We start from the raw sequence: 17,368 nt of genomic DNA on the forward strand, positions 1-17,368 counted from the left end.
GAACCCGCGTCCCCTGCATCGGCAGGCGGACTCTCAACCACTGCGCCACCAGGGAAGCCCTAGAAAAGTACTTTTAAATTACATTTCAACCTGTTAAAAATCAAACAAGCACCTGAAATCCAGATGGTATGAAGTAATTTTACTCCCTTTATCCTTTTATCCTCTTTTTTGAACTTGAACACCTCAAAATAATCTTTCTGAGAACAATCCCAAGGAACATTTATAAAATTAAGGTCAAAAACAGCAAAAGAGCTAGAAACAAATGCTTTTGAATTTATTATCACAGATAATAAAGTATTATGAAAAATGCAAAGAGTGAAAAGTTGTAACACTGACTTTAGGCTAAAGAAATGCAACTGAACAACAGCAGGTAAAAATTCTGAGGTACAAGAAAGGAAAAACACAAAAAAATGTGAGCTATGAGCTCCTGAAACACAAAGGGATTTAACAGAATCAATTTATCAGGAAAAATATTTTTTTAACCCAAAAGCTCTAGAAAAATATTCAAGGTAAAGTAAATAGGGTTCATTAGCAACTACAATCAATATGTTATAAATATGGGGACTTCCCTATTGGTGCAGCAGTTAAGACTCCGAGCTTCCAATGCAGGGGGCCCAGGTTCGATCCCTGGTCAGGGAACTAGATCCCACACGCATGCTGAAACTAAGAGTTAGTATGCCACAACTAAAGAGCCCGTGAGCCGCAACTAAGGAGCTCGCCTGCCACAATTAAGACCTGGAGCAACCAAATAAATAAGTAAATAAAAATTTTTTTAAATGTCAGAAATATGAAATATGTAAAGTAACACATTACTGAAATTAAAGATGCTGTACACCAGCATATCCAAAGAAACACCATATACATGCACGAATGAAAAAAAATTACCTTCTTTTTTAAAATTAATTTATTAATTTATTTATTTTTGGCTGTGTTGGGTCTTCATTGCTACGTGCGAGCTTCTTCCCAGTTGCAGCAAGCGGGAGCTATTCTTCGCTTCAGTGCGCGGGCCTCTCATTGCTGTGGCCTCTCCCGATGCAGAGCATGGGATCCAGGCACGCGGGCTTCAGTAGTTGTGGCACGGGGTCTCAGTAGTTGTGGCTTGTGGGATCTAGAGCGCAGGCTCAGTAGTTGTGGCACACGGGCTTAGCCGCTCCGTGGCATGTGGGATCTTCCCGGACCAGGGCTCAAACCCGTGTCCCCGGGGCTTCCTTGGTGGGGCAGTGGTTGAGAATCTGCCTGCCAATGCAGGGGTCATGGGTTCGAGCCCTGGTCTGGGAAGATCCCACATGCCACGGAGCGGCTAAGCCCGTGTGCCACAACTACTGAGCCTGCGCTCTAGATCCCACAAGCCACAACTACTGAGACCCCGTGCCACAACTACTGAAGCCCGCGTGCCTGGATCCCATGCTCTGCATCGGGAGAGGCCACAGCAATGAGAGGCCCGCGCACTGAAGCGAAGAATAGCTCCCGCTTGCTGCAATAAATAAATAAATATTTTTTTTAAAGTAAGAAGACCCAACTGTCTTTAAGAAAAAAACCCGTGTCCCCTGCACTGGCAGGCAGATTCTTAACCACTGCACCACCAGGGAAGCCCCAAAAAATTACCTTCTTTGATGACAGAATTTTTTTCCTAAAGTAAGACTATTTGCTTCAAATACTGCACTACAGAGGTATGTGAAGTGCTGTGGTATATTAGTGAAAGTGCACTGGACTAAAAAACTTGGGCATCTGGGTTTAAGTCCCCTGCTCTGCCAATACGCGACTCTAGACTTTGGAGTCCCTGAGACTCCGTTTCCTCATCAATAGAGTAGGGATGATAACTACTACTTTATCTACTTCACAAAGGGTTTCTATAATGCTTAAATGAGATAATCCTACTTTGTGGACTGTCACATACACTATACGAAGAAAAGATACTGGACCACATAATCGCTTAAGGCCTTTCCAACTGTAATTCTACTTTTATTACTGTACAACTCAGGAGCCACATGTGTAATATACCAACATAGCCATATGAGGTGGGCTTATCCTTAATACCTTAGTACTACTACTGACTACTACCTGACACTTACATAACATTATAATGCTTGTAATATTACGCAGCATCATTACTATGTATTCGGCACCGTTCTGAGTGTTTGGCATGCATTGATGCATTAAATTTAAACAGCAACAGAAACTGGGGATCTCAATTGACATATTACAAGTGAAAAAGTCATACTGTGCCTTATGAAAAAGTTTAACTAGAGATAACATCAACTTATATTTCTATCATAGTGCTTCAAGGTGTTTTTCACAAACATTTAAGTCTTATAAGCAACGCTATGAGGTAGATATAGCAGGAGTTTTTCCCCCATTTACAAAGGAGAAAACAGAAGCTGAGAGAGGTTTAGTACCTTGCCCAAGACCACAAGGGTAATAGAGCCAAAACTAGATCCCTTTGTCTTTTGACTCCTAATCCACTGTTTGTCCATCACCATACTATCTCTACAACTAAAATGAATAGATGAAAACTACGAATTCTGATAAACTGAACCAACATAATTTCTTACAAAGTACTCATCGATACAAAAACTCAAGCCATTGGATTTTTTTTAATATGAAACTGCTGATGCTATAATGGAAAGTAACTTCTTGAATTGGTTGTGGCAAAAATACAGTAGGTCAAAGTATCCTGGTAGCAAGAAGTCTAAATCAGGAATCACCCTTAATTGTATATTTAAGTTCAACACTTCAAATACAGATCCATTTGTTAAGCAAAAGAAACAAACCTGAACCTCAGACCAAGTTGCTGAACTACAACCTGCTGATCATTTTTGGGCTAAGGTATGTCTTGTAGACCAGGAGAAAAGACAAACATAAAGAAAAAGAGAAAGAAATGGCAAAAGTATGCTAACAGCAAAGACGCAGAATAAAGTATATGGAGAATATGTGCATTTCTTGAGGGCTTTCCTATATAGGTAACACCACTTATCAAGAAGTATCACAGGGCTTCCCTGGTGGCGCAGTGGTTGAGAGTCCGCCTGCCGATGCAGGGCATACGGGTTCGTGCCCCGGTCCAGGAAGATCCCACGTGCCGCGAAGCGGCTGGGCCCATGAGCCATGGCCGCTGAGCCTGCGCGTCCGGAGCCTGTGCTCCGCAACGGGAGAGGCCACAACAGTGAGATGCCCGCGTACCGCAAAAAACAAAACAAAACAAAACAAAAAAAAAGTATCACAACAGAATGACATGTCACCAGAAATCATCTTTGGGATCCAGGCTATAGGATTCTATTATAGGTCAAACTTATTACAGCAAGGTACTCCTAACTGTAAATCCTAATTAGAAGGGTCCAAGATAAGCCCAATTTATACCAATAAGACTGTACCCACAGTTTATGTCAGAATATATGGTCTGATTATAAAACAGAGTGCATATATTAATCAAGAAATTGTAATTAGAAGGGAACCAAAAATCTACATAAGCGCCCATTTCAGAAAGTAAAATCCATACACACTGCACCTCAATTTATGCTAACCAAATCTGGTAATCCATGTTAATACATACCTGATAGAGTTCTTCTAAATTGTACTTAATCGAAGTACTATTCTGAATAGCTTCCACTGCTTCTTTCAGTTTCTGCCATGTTTCATCTGTGTAGTTTTCTGGTAATTTAGGCTTATCTAGATGATATGTAAAAGGTTGATAATCAGAATAATATGTAGGATATAATAATGAAAAGATCCATAAAATACTAGTATTACTGCTCTTTAAGGGTAAATTGTTATAAGTATTACATCTAACTATTAAAGTAACCATTATAGACTTAGTATAAAGAATAAAATTTGAAATGCCAGAATACTGTGTAAGTCATTTTGACTCACTTATTAAAATTGAAGGTGAGAGTTTTTTTCTGCTATTGACCGAATTGCTTCAAAAAATAAAAACTCAAGAATGACAAATAAAAAAATAACAATCCTGATCCTATTCCATCATGTGTAAACCAGAGTCAACATGAATTTTGTACCTGAAATTTAAGATACTGAGTGCCTACTATGTACAAGGTACTTTATAAACATCTTAATTTTCCTAATAATGTCCTAAGGAAAGTATTATTACCCCTATTTTGCAACTGAGGCTGGAAGACTCATTTAGTTAGGCTTGCCCAAGGTCACCATAGCTAGTCAATGGTAAAACTGGGATTCTAACTCAGGTCTGTTTGACTCCCTTATTTATGTAGCATCTACAGGAATGGAGAGAAACATCTTAATTCACGTTTTAATTTAAACTGCGTTTATAAGCAGAGTGAAATATAAAAAAATTAAAACATCCAAACAACTCCAGAACCTATGTAGCACTTTCAGAATGGAAAGGAACATCTTAATCCAGGCTTTAGTTTAAACTTCACTGACCAGCAATGAGTATTTTTTTTTATTAAAACATCCAGATACCTTAATAGTGTGTTTTTATTTTGGGAGGGGGAGAAAAAAACCCAAACAAAATCTCTGAAACCAGTATACAAATGCAATTAGGGTCACAGCTCATCTCTTTAAAAATCCTTGGCTATTAAATTGATATATTTTAAATATAACAGTGAACAAATTAGTCAATTACAATTCATATTTACTTCAGAAAGGTCTACTATTAAATCAGAAAGATTACAACACTTGAGAGCCTGGAGGTGGGAGAGGAGTGATAGAAAAAAGAAAAGGTTAAAAATAAACAACACTATACTCTGCTTAAGACAAAATAGAGCATATTACTGATTTCCACACTAATGTTGAAAATACAAGCATGGAGAATCTAATTTTCTCAATGGTAATATTTAGCCACAAGGCACTGATCTGGTAAATATTACTTTAGTTCATTCATTTTACTTGCCCATTTAATAAACATTTTAGCATCCACTACTTGCCAGTTAAGGGTGTCGAAAAATTCAGAGAAACAGAAACACACTCAAGAGATTAAAAAGTAATTCAGCTCAATTACATTTTTAAAAATTGTTGATTTTACATTTGCATCAATGCATTCACAATACTCTCAAGCACATATCTCAAAAACTTGAACAAATTTTCCTAAAAGCTGCTGGTCAGTACTTTAAGACCCATTTCAGTGATTAAAAAAAGGATGTAGTAATTGTTCCTATCTTTAGACTAGTGATACACAGAGTTACTACTGTGTATACACAGTATTTTCACTTCCAAACCCTACCTTTGGAAAGAAATGAAGAGATCATAAATACTTTTCTCCAACTATTGCTTCCACAATGAGTTGCAAGAGTGTAGTATTCAATGTTATAAATCTAACTACAAATCTTCTTTGAACATGAAAAAAATCACTAGTCCTACCTGCATTTCTAGGAACTAGATAACGTGGCCTACTGAAGGATAAAAATAAAAATCCCAGCAGTGCCAAGGTTCACTATGCACCTGAAATAAATAAACCTTTTTAGAATACAAATTTCTCACCTGTAAAATCCGGATCAATCATATCGATTGTCAACGTTATAAGGAATAACAAATTAGCTACAATAGGCTGAGACAGATCTCAAAATACTGCACAGAAACACCTGGTGTCTGCTTCAGCACAAGGATACTAAACACCCCCGGAAAATTAACCCTCCACCCAAAAAGGACCTCCCTCCACCTCATTGATTATGCATAAAACATTAGGCCACCTCTATGCTGTTTAATATATTAACATAAAGCACGTGACCACTCAAGTGTCAAATCCTTAGGTGATTATGGATTTTGGCCTTGGTTACCTTTAAAGTTCTTGATCACTAACTTCTTAGCAGAGCCAGGCTTGCTGTTAGCAAAGCTAGAGACGGTGGTAGAAGATTTGGCTAGGCCGTTTGCGTGATGCACCGAAGCCACAGAAGAGATTAATATACTCTTATTTTTAAGTTGCTGCTGCTGAGATGTTGCAGCAGTTGGTGAAGATGAGGAGGAGGAGGAGGAGGATTCCTCAGCCATCTTCGCATCAAACCCTACAAACTCCAGGGTGTCTTCAAAACGCAGCTTCTTCTGTATCGGTACGTGGCTGGGAGCAGCCACTGAAACCCCCAGGCAGGAGAAGGACGAGGTTGAAGGGGATGCCGAATCCCTGGGTTGTAAAGGAGTGGAAGAGGAGGGAGAGGTGGAATCAAAGTCTTCTCTCTCGTTACTACTGTTACTGCCGCTACTGCTGCTGCTGCTGTTTAACTTTCTCTTCTTGGCAGAGGTGGGCGGAGTGGTGCTGGTATTACCATCAGTGGCAGATCTGACCTCCTGAGCAGCAGCAGCAGCAGCAGCTGAGGGATTGGGGGAAGAAAAACCTGTTGGAAACATGAAAATAGCGGGGTCAACAGGCAGACGAGCATCAAAAACCTACGTTTATATGCCTGAGTGCGTGTAGGAGAGAAGGTGGCAATGCTAGAGGGGGAAGGGAAGAAAGAGAGGAGAAACACAGAGGACGAGAAGGAAAGTGAAGGGGGGGCTCCACGGGGGGAATGGGAGGGTTTGGGAAGGAGGATAGGCTGACACCAGGAGTGAGCAGAACAAGGGGGGAGAGCGAATGAGGAGGCAGACAGGTAAACGGCCGTGCCGTCCCCCTCCCCTGCTTTTCGGTCTCTCTCCCCCCTTTCTGCAGGAGCGACTCAGTAAGTCTGTGAGGCTGCAGCTCCTCCTCCTTTTCTCCCTCTCTCTGGGAGGGGAGATGCCGTGGTTGGGGGGAGGGGGGAGGGGGAGAGAACCGGAGCTTGTTATTGTCAATAGCACAAGAAGCTAAAGATGGCGCCACTTCCGGTCACGCGGCGGCGAGGGAGGGGCGGTGTTAGTCCGCGAGAGTGGGGGGTGGAGAGCAGCACTGCAGGCGGCCGGGGGGCGGGGGAGCTGGCTTGCAGGGAGGCGGCGGGAAAGGGGCCGCTGAGGCGCCCGAGACGCTCGCGCTCGCTCTCCCTCCCCCTCCCTCTCCCGCTCCCCTTCCCAGGCAGCACTCTCCTCCCCCGGCCCACCGGTTACTTCCACCCCCTCCTAAATGCTCCCGCGGGAAGCTTCGCGCCGCAACGCCCTTACCGGAAGTGACTGAGCAGACACTTTTCATAGCGCCCAGATCCCGAAGCCCCCAGGTCCGCAGGACTTGAGTGGGGGTGGGGTGGGGGAGGGAGAAAGGGGGGCAGAGAAGTGGAAAGGGAGGAGGGGGCGGGCCTTCGAGACACCTTCGGAGCTCCTGATTGGAGCTTCCCGAACGCGAGGCGGGCAGGGAGGGGTGGTGGCGGGAGAAGGAGCGGGAAGGAGCCTGAAGGGGAGGGAAGGTGGTGACGGTGAGGGGCGGGGTGAGCTAGCTGGGAAAAAAGAGGGAGGGAGTAAAAGTAAGGGAACGGAGAATGGAAACTTTGAAAGCGATAAAGGAATAAGGAGGGGTTGCAAGGCGAGAGGAGTAACCCGAAATGGAGGAAAACAGAATCATGCCATTATGCCTAATGCTAGGGAGGGATGTCATGATGTTAAGATAGGAAAGGAAAAGAAAAAGAGCTTATATAGAAAGAAAAATGAGTTTTTCATTCGGTTGAGCTATATAAATTGTTTCTCTTTTATGTCAAGGACACAGCTGACCCAATACTGAGTGTTTTGATACCTTTCTCAGTAATGTAGTTGCAAATCCTTTTACCTTCCTACCAGGAGCATTTTCTAAGATGGCTGGCTAGAGTTAAGGGTGCATTCTTTTTTTAAAAAATTTATTTTTTGGGTGCGTTGGGTCTGAATTGATGGTGGCTTCTCTTTTGGTGGAGCACGGGCTCTAGGCACGCGGGCTTCAGTAGTTGTGGCTCATGGGCTCTAGAGCACGGGCTCAGTAGTTGTGGTGCACGGGCTTAGTTGCTCCATGGCATGTGGGATCTTCCCCGACCAGGGCTCGAACCAGTGTCCCCTACATAGGCAGGCGGATCCCTAACCACTGTCCCACCAGGGAAGCCCGAGTTAAGGGTGCATTCTAAGGCCAAGAAACAGGAAGGTAACTAACACTTCTCCCTAACACAATTCCCAGGACCAACCCCAACCCCCATCAGTCATTAACCCGGTAATTTACAAACTAAACAAAGCCACTTCTTTTACCAAATCCTGGTTCATACGTTTTGTTTCAAGACATTTTAGGAGAACAATATTGGCAAAAGTCAATCTTTTCTACCAATATAGTACATGAGTGCAAATTTTAAAATGAAGTAATCCTAAGAACAAACCTCTAAATTTGGTTAAATTAGCAACAATAATCCGTGTAAATCCCCTGTTGGTAGTTTTTATTTAACCTGAAGGTATTGGGGGGGAGGGGAGGTAGGAGAGCACAATGTCAAATAAAACTAAATTTGCCAACCTGTTGATCTTTCTAACTGCGGAAACATTCAAGGAGCATGTACTGAAAGACTCTGTATGCCAGACACTATACCAGGTCCTGTCATCAAGAAGCCAGAGGGAGAAGAGTCTCAAAACTAATTTCTGTAACAGTACTATAACCAACATACAAAGTGCTGCTGCAACAGGTGAATCAAGACATTTGAGAGAATTCTGGAATAGTCAGAAAGAGCTTCACAGAGGAATTGAGGTTTATGCTGGGTCTCAAAGAGGAAGTTTCCAAAAAGACAAGAGGAGAGAGGGTGAAAGGCATCCTGGGCAGTGGAAACAGGGGCAAAGCAGGGAGTTGTGGAAGGGCCTGCCTGTTATGGAAAAATGGAAAGTGCAGTGAGGCTGGAAAGTAGTATGTCTGGTTGAAAATAAGAAGAATGAGGCTCAAGGATGCCTGGAACATGAAGCCAAAAATTTTGGAGTCTACCCTGTAGGCTAGAGTAGACGGTATGGAGACCAAATTGGGCTTTTAAAAGCAGGGTAGTGACAGGATTATGGATGGAGTAAAAGCAGTTTGTATAGTTTGAGATAGACAAATCAGAACCCTAAGAATAAATCAGTTTTCTTAATTTTGTTTACACAGGTCCACTTTTTATTTTTTATTGTCTTGAAAAGTCCTTGGTTAAAAAGCAAATCCTCCTAGAAAAGTCACCATCTTGGGCCACTCTCAGCTTTGTGCTGTTTGATGACAACAGGCTGAAAGCAAGGCTCTAATGGAACTAAGGCCCCAGGGCCACAGAGAAGAGAGATAAGAGGCCTCAAAGGGGGAAGATGGACTCCTACCTGTTTTGAATGTACCGTGTTGTTGTTCCTGTCCAAAATGAGACTGTAAACTCTTAAGGCCAGGGAAGGTATCCGAAAATATTAAACCCTCTTTTATTGTGTCTCACATTTCACACGGTGCTGAACAACTGTGTAAATGCAGAGTAAATACTTACTGAGTTGAGTATTTCATTGAATGAGAATAAAATAATGCTATGTCTTCATAAGGGAGGATTAACTGGCTAATTTTCAGGACAATGATAAAGGTCGTTCTAATTCATGTACTTATATTCCTTAGAAAGGTGTATGGATGGGCCAGCTGATAATGGCCCAAAGTGGTACCCTTTCTAGGAGGATTTGTATTTTAACCAGGGACTTTTCAAGACCAAAAAAAAAGAAAGAAAAAGTAGGCCTTGTTCTAATTCATGTAATTATATTCCTTAAAAGGGTGTATGGAAGTGCTAGCTATTTTAAAAATTACAAAAATTAGTGCCATACAAAGATAAACTTTTATACTAACATACAGGATAGCTGAATCCTGTTAATATTCAACTACGTGGTAGTAATAATAGCTCCCAATCTGACACGGTTATCTAAGACCTTCAGTCTTCCACATTACATGTTAGCTCTAAAAGCACAGATACTTGACTCTTGAGCTCTAGCTCACTTTTTTTTTTCTTTCCCTCCCCCCCGCATGCGGGCCTCCCTCTGCTGTGGCCTCTCCCGTTGTGGAGCACAGGCTTCGGACGCGCAGGCTCAGCGGCCACGGCCCACAGGCCCTGCCTGCGGCTCCGCGGCATGTGGGATCTTCCCAGACCGTGGCACGAACCCAGGTCCCCTGCATCGGCAGGCGGACTCTCAACCACTGCGCCACCAGGGAAGCTCTCTAGCTCACTTTGAATGACCCAGTAGTCTAACCTACTAGTTAAGTTTTCCATGAAATATCCTTAAGTGAGTTTTGTAGGAAAATATTTTTTCTTTTTTTTCTTAATGATTAATAAAAATCTTCCTTTTGATGACTTTCCTGGTGGTGCAGTGGTTAAGAATCCACCTGCCGATGCAGGGGACACGGGTTCGAGCCCTGGTCCGGGAAGATGCCATATGCCACAGAGCAACTAAGCCAGTGCGCCGCAACGACTGAAGCCCGCACGCCCTAGATCCCGTGCTCCACAACAAGAGAAGCCACCACACTGAGAAGGCTGCACCGCAACGAAGAGTAGCCCCTGCTCGCCGCAACTAGAGAAAGGCTGTGCGCAGCAACAAAGACCCAACACAGCCAAAAATAAAATAAATAAATACATTTCTATTATTTATTTATTTATTTATTTATTTATTTATTTTTAAAAAATCTTCCTTTTGACATTTTACAGTCTTAATTTATTTTGTGCCAGGTCAATTCTCACATATTTAGCACATCTTAATATGGATACGTAATTTATGTAATTTTTTAAATTTAACATTTACATTTTGTGGCACAAACCAACTTAGATATTACTATGTGATGTATGAAGACCAGGACTTTGTGTCTTTTTGGAACTTTGGACCAATTTAAAAGGAAGAAAAACCCACATTGCTTTGTAAAACATCTTTTACATCAAGAATCGACTAATTGGGGCTAGCTAAAACATAAGCTTATATTCTATATACCCAAATGTTTGCCAACCAACATTAAAGACATTCTCAGCATTAAAATACATTTTTCAAGGTTAACTCAATGAAACCACAATAATCAAGTCGTGCAATGTAGGACACCATACAATTATGGCCATTATCAGACTAAACCCGATTGGGTACTTAACATATTCCATATACAGAATCTTTCATCTGGTGAGTTCAAGTCATATCTTAGAAACATTAATAAAACTTTACAGTGCTGCCAGATGAGGTACAGTTATTATTGGCCTTCTTTTAATCAAGTAAATAAATAAATCTGTAGCTGTTTATAAAGGTAAGTATATGCATAAAGGAAGAGATACAAATAAAGACAGAGGACTATCTAATGTCCATTCCCCTATTTTTGTAGGCATCTCTCTAAAAAGGCAGAGTGTAACCAGTTTCCCTTTTTTGATCATGGAGATTCCCCAGGGTGTGTTGTTTGGGGTCTTCTCCAGACATCTCTGAGGAGGGGCTTGTCAGTGAATAGTCACTCCTTGAAGCCTTGTTATCCACGGGTGGGATTTTCCATAAAAATAGGAGATACTGCTTGCTCAGAAAGATGTTCCTGCAGCAAGCATTGTTTAAGAATGTGTCCAGAAAAGACAACTGCTGGGTAAAAGCTGGTCCATGTTCTCTACCCACTTTTCGGAAGGACCATCTCTGAAGCAGGGAAATACAGAGGAGTCAAACCTAGCAGTGGTTACATAGTAAACATTATACCATAATAAGGGTTTTGTTATGCTATCAGTAGCAAGGGACTGCTAGGGGATGACCGAGGAGGCCAAAGCTTAAGCAATGATGATCCAGCTACACAATGTGAATTCACCCTTTGTCCATCCTGGAGTTGCTTTATAAAGCAAGGAACTTAATAACAAATGCTGAGGGCTTCCCTGGTGGTGCAGTGGTTGAGAGTCCGCCTGCCGATGCAGGGGACACGGGTTCGTGCCCCGGTCCGGGAAGATCCCACATGCCACGGAGCGGCTGGGCCCGTGAGCCATGGCCGCTGAGCCTGCGCGTCTGAAGCCTGTGCTCCGCAACGGGAGAGGCCACAACAGTGAGAGGCCCACGTACCGCAAACAAAAAAAAACAAATGCTGAACCTATGGTGTTCAGTAAAATGTAAATAAATGACACAGATCTCATGTTTTTAACAAAATCATTTCTCCTCTATGTAAAGTTATCTCATCAACTGAAGATTTACTGAGTTGGGTACATCAACCATTAGAGTACTTATCTCCTTATCTCAGAGATTTTATCTACTGTCATAACCTGTGAACCATCTGGAAAGTAGATTTTTAAGGACCAACAGTTAGGGGCAGGCAGTTTCCCCTGGGGGTTTGGGAGTGGGGGACAGATCAGTCACAGATTACTTCTTCCTTTGGTGCTGCCAAGCACTTGCTTATTATGGAGTTGCTGGGCCTATTTTTAACCTTCTGTTCACTTTATCAATGACTCTCACAGCCCTTCCACCCCCACCCTGCTTTAAGGCTTGATCTTCCAATGGCTTCAGCTTTTCTTAAGAGCAGGGCCAATTGAGGTTTAAATCAGAGGTTCCCAACTCTAACTGCACAACAGAATTGCCTGGGGAGTTTTTTTAAAAACACCTTTGCCCGGGTCTGCACCTAGTCCAACGGAATTAGAATCTCGGTGAGTAGGGCCTCAATTATCAGTTTTTTTAAGAAGCTCTGTGGGTGATTCTACATAACTCCAGGGTTGAGGCCACAGCTGTAGGTGAAATAAGTACCACTGTGATCTGAATGAGGCTGATAAGCCTTTGTATTCCTTTTAATGCCTGAAATTTCACAATTAATTATTTATTCATTCCTTTTGATAAAAATAGCCGCCTTCTCTAGGAATCCTTTTTTCAAATGCAAATTAGCCAGGGAAACTTAGTTCCTGACCCTTTTAGGTGAATGCTTCTTGGGAACAAAGGATAATACAAAAGTCCTAAGTGCCTGGAGGTAAACAGAACTATGTGTAGGCACTGCAATGTGGGTAGGGGAGGAAAGTTACCATCAAGGGAGGAAAGATTTCTGAGAGTACATTTTGCTGACCTCACAGTATTGCCTGGGGGCAACCCTGCTTTGAGAGGACTGCATATTTAGCATCAAGTCAAATTTGACAGCTTATCTCAGCTGCCAAAATCATGTTAAAAGAAAATTTAAAATTTTTAAATAAGCAAAACAAAGAGCAGACATTGGGAATGTAGGTTTGGAGCTATCCATAAATGCCCAATTTTTGAATTATCACTCACCATATGGATGTTTCTATTGCCAAATGATCTGTTTTTCCTGATTCTATTAAATGTTCTTTATTCCCACAGATAGCATTATCTCTCTTGCCAATTCATTTGGTCATTCAACAAAAATGTATTGAGCAAACTACTCTGGGCAAGGCATGGTGCTAGATGTCATAAGGGAATACAGAACTAATACGAAATTCCATTTGCAGTTGATTTTATAGTTTTTCAAAGCACTTTCACACACAATCTTATTTTATCCTCATAACCACACTGTGAAATAGGTCAAGTGCCATCCCCATTTTACAGATGAGAAACATGCTCAGGGCAGGAGGTTAAAATGACTTGCCAAAGTCACAAAGCACAGACTTAAACCAAACCCAGCTTTTCTCTAACTCCAAATACAGTACTTCCCGTAGTTTATAATTTAGTAAGGAGACATGCCATAAAAATGTTTCAAGTAATAGACAAGTTAGGAAAAAACGTTCAGAGCCCCACTCACCAGGAGGAAAAAATGAGGAATAATGAAACAGCTCCTTTATGGAGATGAGCCAAATCACAGTGCCCAAAAGGAGCCCAAGCTTGGATTTAGTTCAGGCCATCATCAAGCACACAGCACACAGCACCAAGCAATGCACCTTCAAAGAGAGAGTGGCAATTTGGTTATAGAAAATCAGTCCATTCCCTGGCTGGACCCTCAGCCAGTGGCTGATCTTCACCAAAGGTTGAATCCAGCTCCTCCTAGCCAAATCCAGGCAAACACTGAACAAACCTTGCCCGAGGACCCATCATGATCCAGTCACTGAGTATACAAAGACAATCCTTGCCCTCAAACAGTTCTCAACTGGCCTAGTGGGGCGAGGCATACAACTACAGGACAGAGCAGATAAAGGCTGGTAATAGGAACACAGAGGAGAGACACCTGCACAGCCTAGGAAGTAGGGTGTGGTGGGGTGGAGAAAGGGTAAGGGTGGGGAGTTAAGAATAGCTTCCAGAGAAAGTAAATTTAAATCCCAGAGGGTAAGTGGGAATTAGCCAGGAAAGGGGAGTGGGAAGGAGCCGGGGGGGGGGGGCACAAAAAAGGAAAATGGGGAGCACGGTTAAATCCTGAAGGTGAGAGAGAATAAGGCATATTCAGGAAATTGCAAGGAGACTAGTTCTCGGGAGTAGTTTCAGTCTTAACCAGAAACCCTGGAGTGCTCAGGACAGAAATCAAGGCAGCATCCCAGTCTCAAATCTGGTACAGCAATTCCTAGACCTCTTAGCACTGGGCCTTACTTCTATACCCTACTTGCTGTTGGAGCTGTGGCTACTGATAATAATTCTTGCTTTGAGCCACACTGGTTCAGGAATTGGACAAGTGGGCTCATCATTAGATACAGGAGCTCAGAATCACAAAGGGCAGGAGGAGGGGGTGATGAGGCATGGGAAATAAGATAATGAGAAAGAAATGAGATGATACAGATGCACGTATGACTGCAATATTGGACAATGCTACAGGAATTCAGACGAAGTAGAGCAGGGTTTGGGAAATGATGGCCAGTGGACCAAACTCAGCCAGCTGCCTATCTTTATAAAGAACGTTTTATTGGAACACTGCCATACTCATTCATCTACATATTTTCTGTGGCTGCTTTTGTGCTAAAACAACAAAGTTCAGTAGCTGTAACAGACCATATGGCCCGCAGAGCGTAAAATATTTCCTACCTAGTCGTTTACAGAAAAAACAATTGCTGACCCTTGCTCTTAAATATGCTAAGTGCTAAAAAAAGATACATGGAGAATGTTTAGTGGTGGCACAAAGGATGAAGTGATTCAAAACACGCTAAGGATTTTCTGTTCCTAGTCTACATCACCTTTGACACAGACTTAAAAGAATGGCAAGAGAATATTCTTCGACAGAATGACTAAATGTGGTATATTCACACAAGAAAATACTACACAGCATTGAAAAATAAATTGCAGTTACATGCATAAATCACAGAAATAATGTTACATGAGAAAAGCAAATCACAGAATACATACATGCAATTTGGTAATTTTTTTGGTAAAGCTCAAAAATAAGAAAACTCATGGATATATAATGTGATAAAACTTAAAATATAGAAGGGAAATAATAAACACAAAATCCATGATAGGGGACTGCTTTAGGGGAAGCAAAGGGGGAGAATTTAGGTAGATTCAAAAGCATTGGTAGTGTTCTAGTTCTTAAGCTGATGATGGGTTCTTGGATTTTTGTTTTATTATTATGCTCCATAAATTACATGTCACACATATTCTTATGTATATATTAAAATTATATAATAAAAAATTTTAAAAGTATAAAGACAGCAAGTGGTGATCAGTTGAACGCTAGAGCACGGCAGTTTGGAGAATGAATACCTGGAAGAGATGGCAAATGACAACTAGGAGTGATTTTTGGAACATTTAAGCATTTCTCCTGGATTCCCTGAAATTACTCAGGAGCTGGAGGAATCGCCCTCCAACCTGGTGGAAGAATAGACTTCCCATGGTCCACAAGATGGGGGCTGGGAATTGTTATTTGTATATTAATTATACAAATCTGAACTTAATTTGTAGTATCAGGATGGTGAGATCTGGAAATCTACGGGTTACCTGAAAAAGGGAACAATGTGTACAAAGACATGGAAGTATGAGGAAAATCATCGCCCATTTAAGCAAATGCAAGCATGACCATGCTGTGTGACTGATCTGCAATAGGCCTACAGGGCGGATGGCGGGAGACGAAGACAGGCAGGGTTCAGATCATGACGAACTTTGTACGTCATGCTCCAGAGTTTGGATTCGCTCCATTAGGTCATGGGTAACCCACGGAAGGGCTTCAAGCAGTGAAGGGAGTAATACGATCAGCTGTACATTTAGAGATGTCCAGGTCTCAACAGCCTTTGACTACAAAATGAGGTGACAGCTCCCCCCAATTCCCAAAGGTAACCTCAGTTAACAGTTTGCTAATTAAAGATCTTTTTCTATATATTTAGCTATATACAGAGTTTTTGCTTTTTTAAAAAAATAGTTCACACTGTGTGAATTGTTCTGTGACTTTTATTTCGCTTAATATTATATCATGGACATCTTTCCGTGTCAGTATTCATAGATTTACCTCACCATTTTTACGGGCAGCATAGTACATTTAGCCTTCTGTATCCACCAGTTCTGCATCAGTGGATCTGGAGGGTGGACTGTACTATACCATTTCAGGTAAGGGACTTGAACATCGGGGATTTTGTTATTCCTGCAGGGGGTGGGGGGGAGGTGAGGGCAAGGGGGAGGGGGGAGGGGGAGGGAGGGGGAGGGCGAGGGGGCGAGGGGGTCCTGGAACCAATCCACCGTGGATGCCAAGGGACAACTGTATATGGATGTACATATTCCTGTCATTTTTTAAAAATTCTAATTATCACACTTTCTTGTTGTTTCTTTTTCCCCTTTCCTTGCTTTTGCTGGACTGACTGAATTTCCTTTTATCCTTTTTTTTAAACTATTAGTGGCTGGGAAGTTCTATGAACTATTTATATTCTATTAATGGTTACCTTTCGGATTTGTTTACCTATACAAATGACACACAAACACAATTTTGTAAAAAAAATACAAAAACAATATAGAAGAACATAGGATAAAAAATGGAAGTGTCCCTTCACTGTTAAGTTTGCTGCACAGCCTTCCTCAGCATTTATGTACATATATATTTATATTTATACAAATAAGCTTTACCATCTTTTTAAAAAATGGTATCCTTACTGTATATATAGTTCTACAATTTGATTTTTAAAACTAATATAGATTGGAGATATTTTCATGATAGTACATGGAGATCTACCTAATTCTTTTTCAAGACGGTGTACTATTTGGTAATAAAAACATACCACATTTTATGTAACCATTCCCCTATTTTGGGACGTTTGGTTACTTCCAATTTTTTGCTACTACAAACATGCAGCAATGAACATCCTGTAACATATGTCTTTGTGCATGTGTAAAAGTATTTCTGAGAAACCATATGATCATCTCAATAGATGCAGAGAAAGCTTTCGACAAAATTCAACACCCATTTATGATAAAACCCTCCAGAAAGCAGGCATAGAGGGAACTTTCCTCAACAAAATTAAGACAATATACGACAAACCCACAGGCAACATTGTTCTCAATGGAGAAAGACTGAAACTATTTTCACTAAGATCAGGAAGAAGACAAGGTGGCCCACTCTCACAACTATTATTCAACATAGTTTTGGAAGTTTTAGCCACAGCAATCAGAGAAGAAAAGAAATAAAAGGAAACCAAATCGGAAAAGAAGTAAAGCTGTCACTGTTTGCAGATGACATGATACTATACATAGA

The 17,368-nt window shown here is 41.6% G+C and overlaps 1 protein-coding gene and 1 long non-coding RNA gene across 3 annotated transcripts in view; one reads left to right on the forward strand and one right to left on the reverse strand.

Moving 5' to 3' along the window:
* Nucleotides 1–7,132, reverse strand: part of CUL4B (cullin 4B) — a 34,533-nt gene extending 27,401 nt beyond the window's left edge. Inside the window, exons 1-3 of one of the 2 annotated variants that reach the window (XM_007122044.4) lie at nt 7,036–7,132; nt 5,745–6,296; nt 3,548–3,663 (exon numbers count right to left, since the gene is read on the reverse strand). In XM_007122044.4, coding sequence (XP_007122106.2) covers nt 3,548–3,663; nt 5,745–6,296; nt 7,036–7,063 — 696 coding nt within the window. In that variant the 5' untranslated portion in view covers nt 7,064–7,132. The remainder of the gene's footprint in view (nt 1–3,547; nt 3,664–5,744; nt 6,297–7,035) is intronic. The other variant, XM_007122043.4, reaches the window with a different exon arrangement.
* The window catches only part of LOC114484683 (uncharacterized), a 15,752-nt gene continuing 4,909 nt past the window's right edge, over nt 6,526–17,368 (forward strand). Inside the window, exons 1-2 of the long non-coding RNA XR_003677857.2 lie at nt 6,526–6,551; nt 16,187–16,233. This is a non-coding gene — a long non-coding RNA (uncharacterized lncRNA). The remainder of the gene's footprint in view (nt 6,552–16,186; nt 16,234–17,368) is intronic.

The sequence above is a fragment of the Physeter macrocephalus genome, chromosome 21 (assembly GCF_002837175.3).
Source record: "Physeter macrocephalus isolate SW-GA chromosome 21, ASM283717v5, whole genome shotgun sequence".
Lineage (NCBI taxonomy): Eukaryota > Metazoa > Chordata > Mammalia > Artiodactyla > Physeteridae > Physeter > Physeter macrocephalus.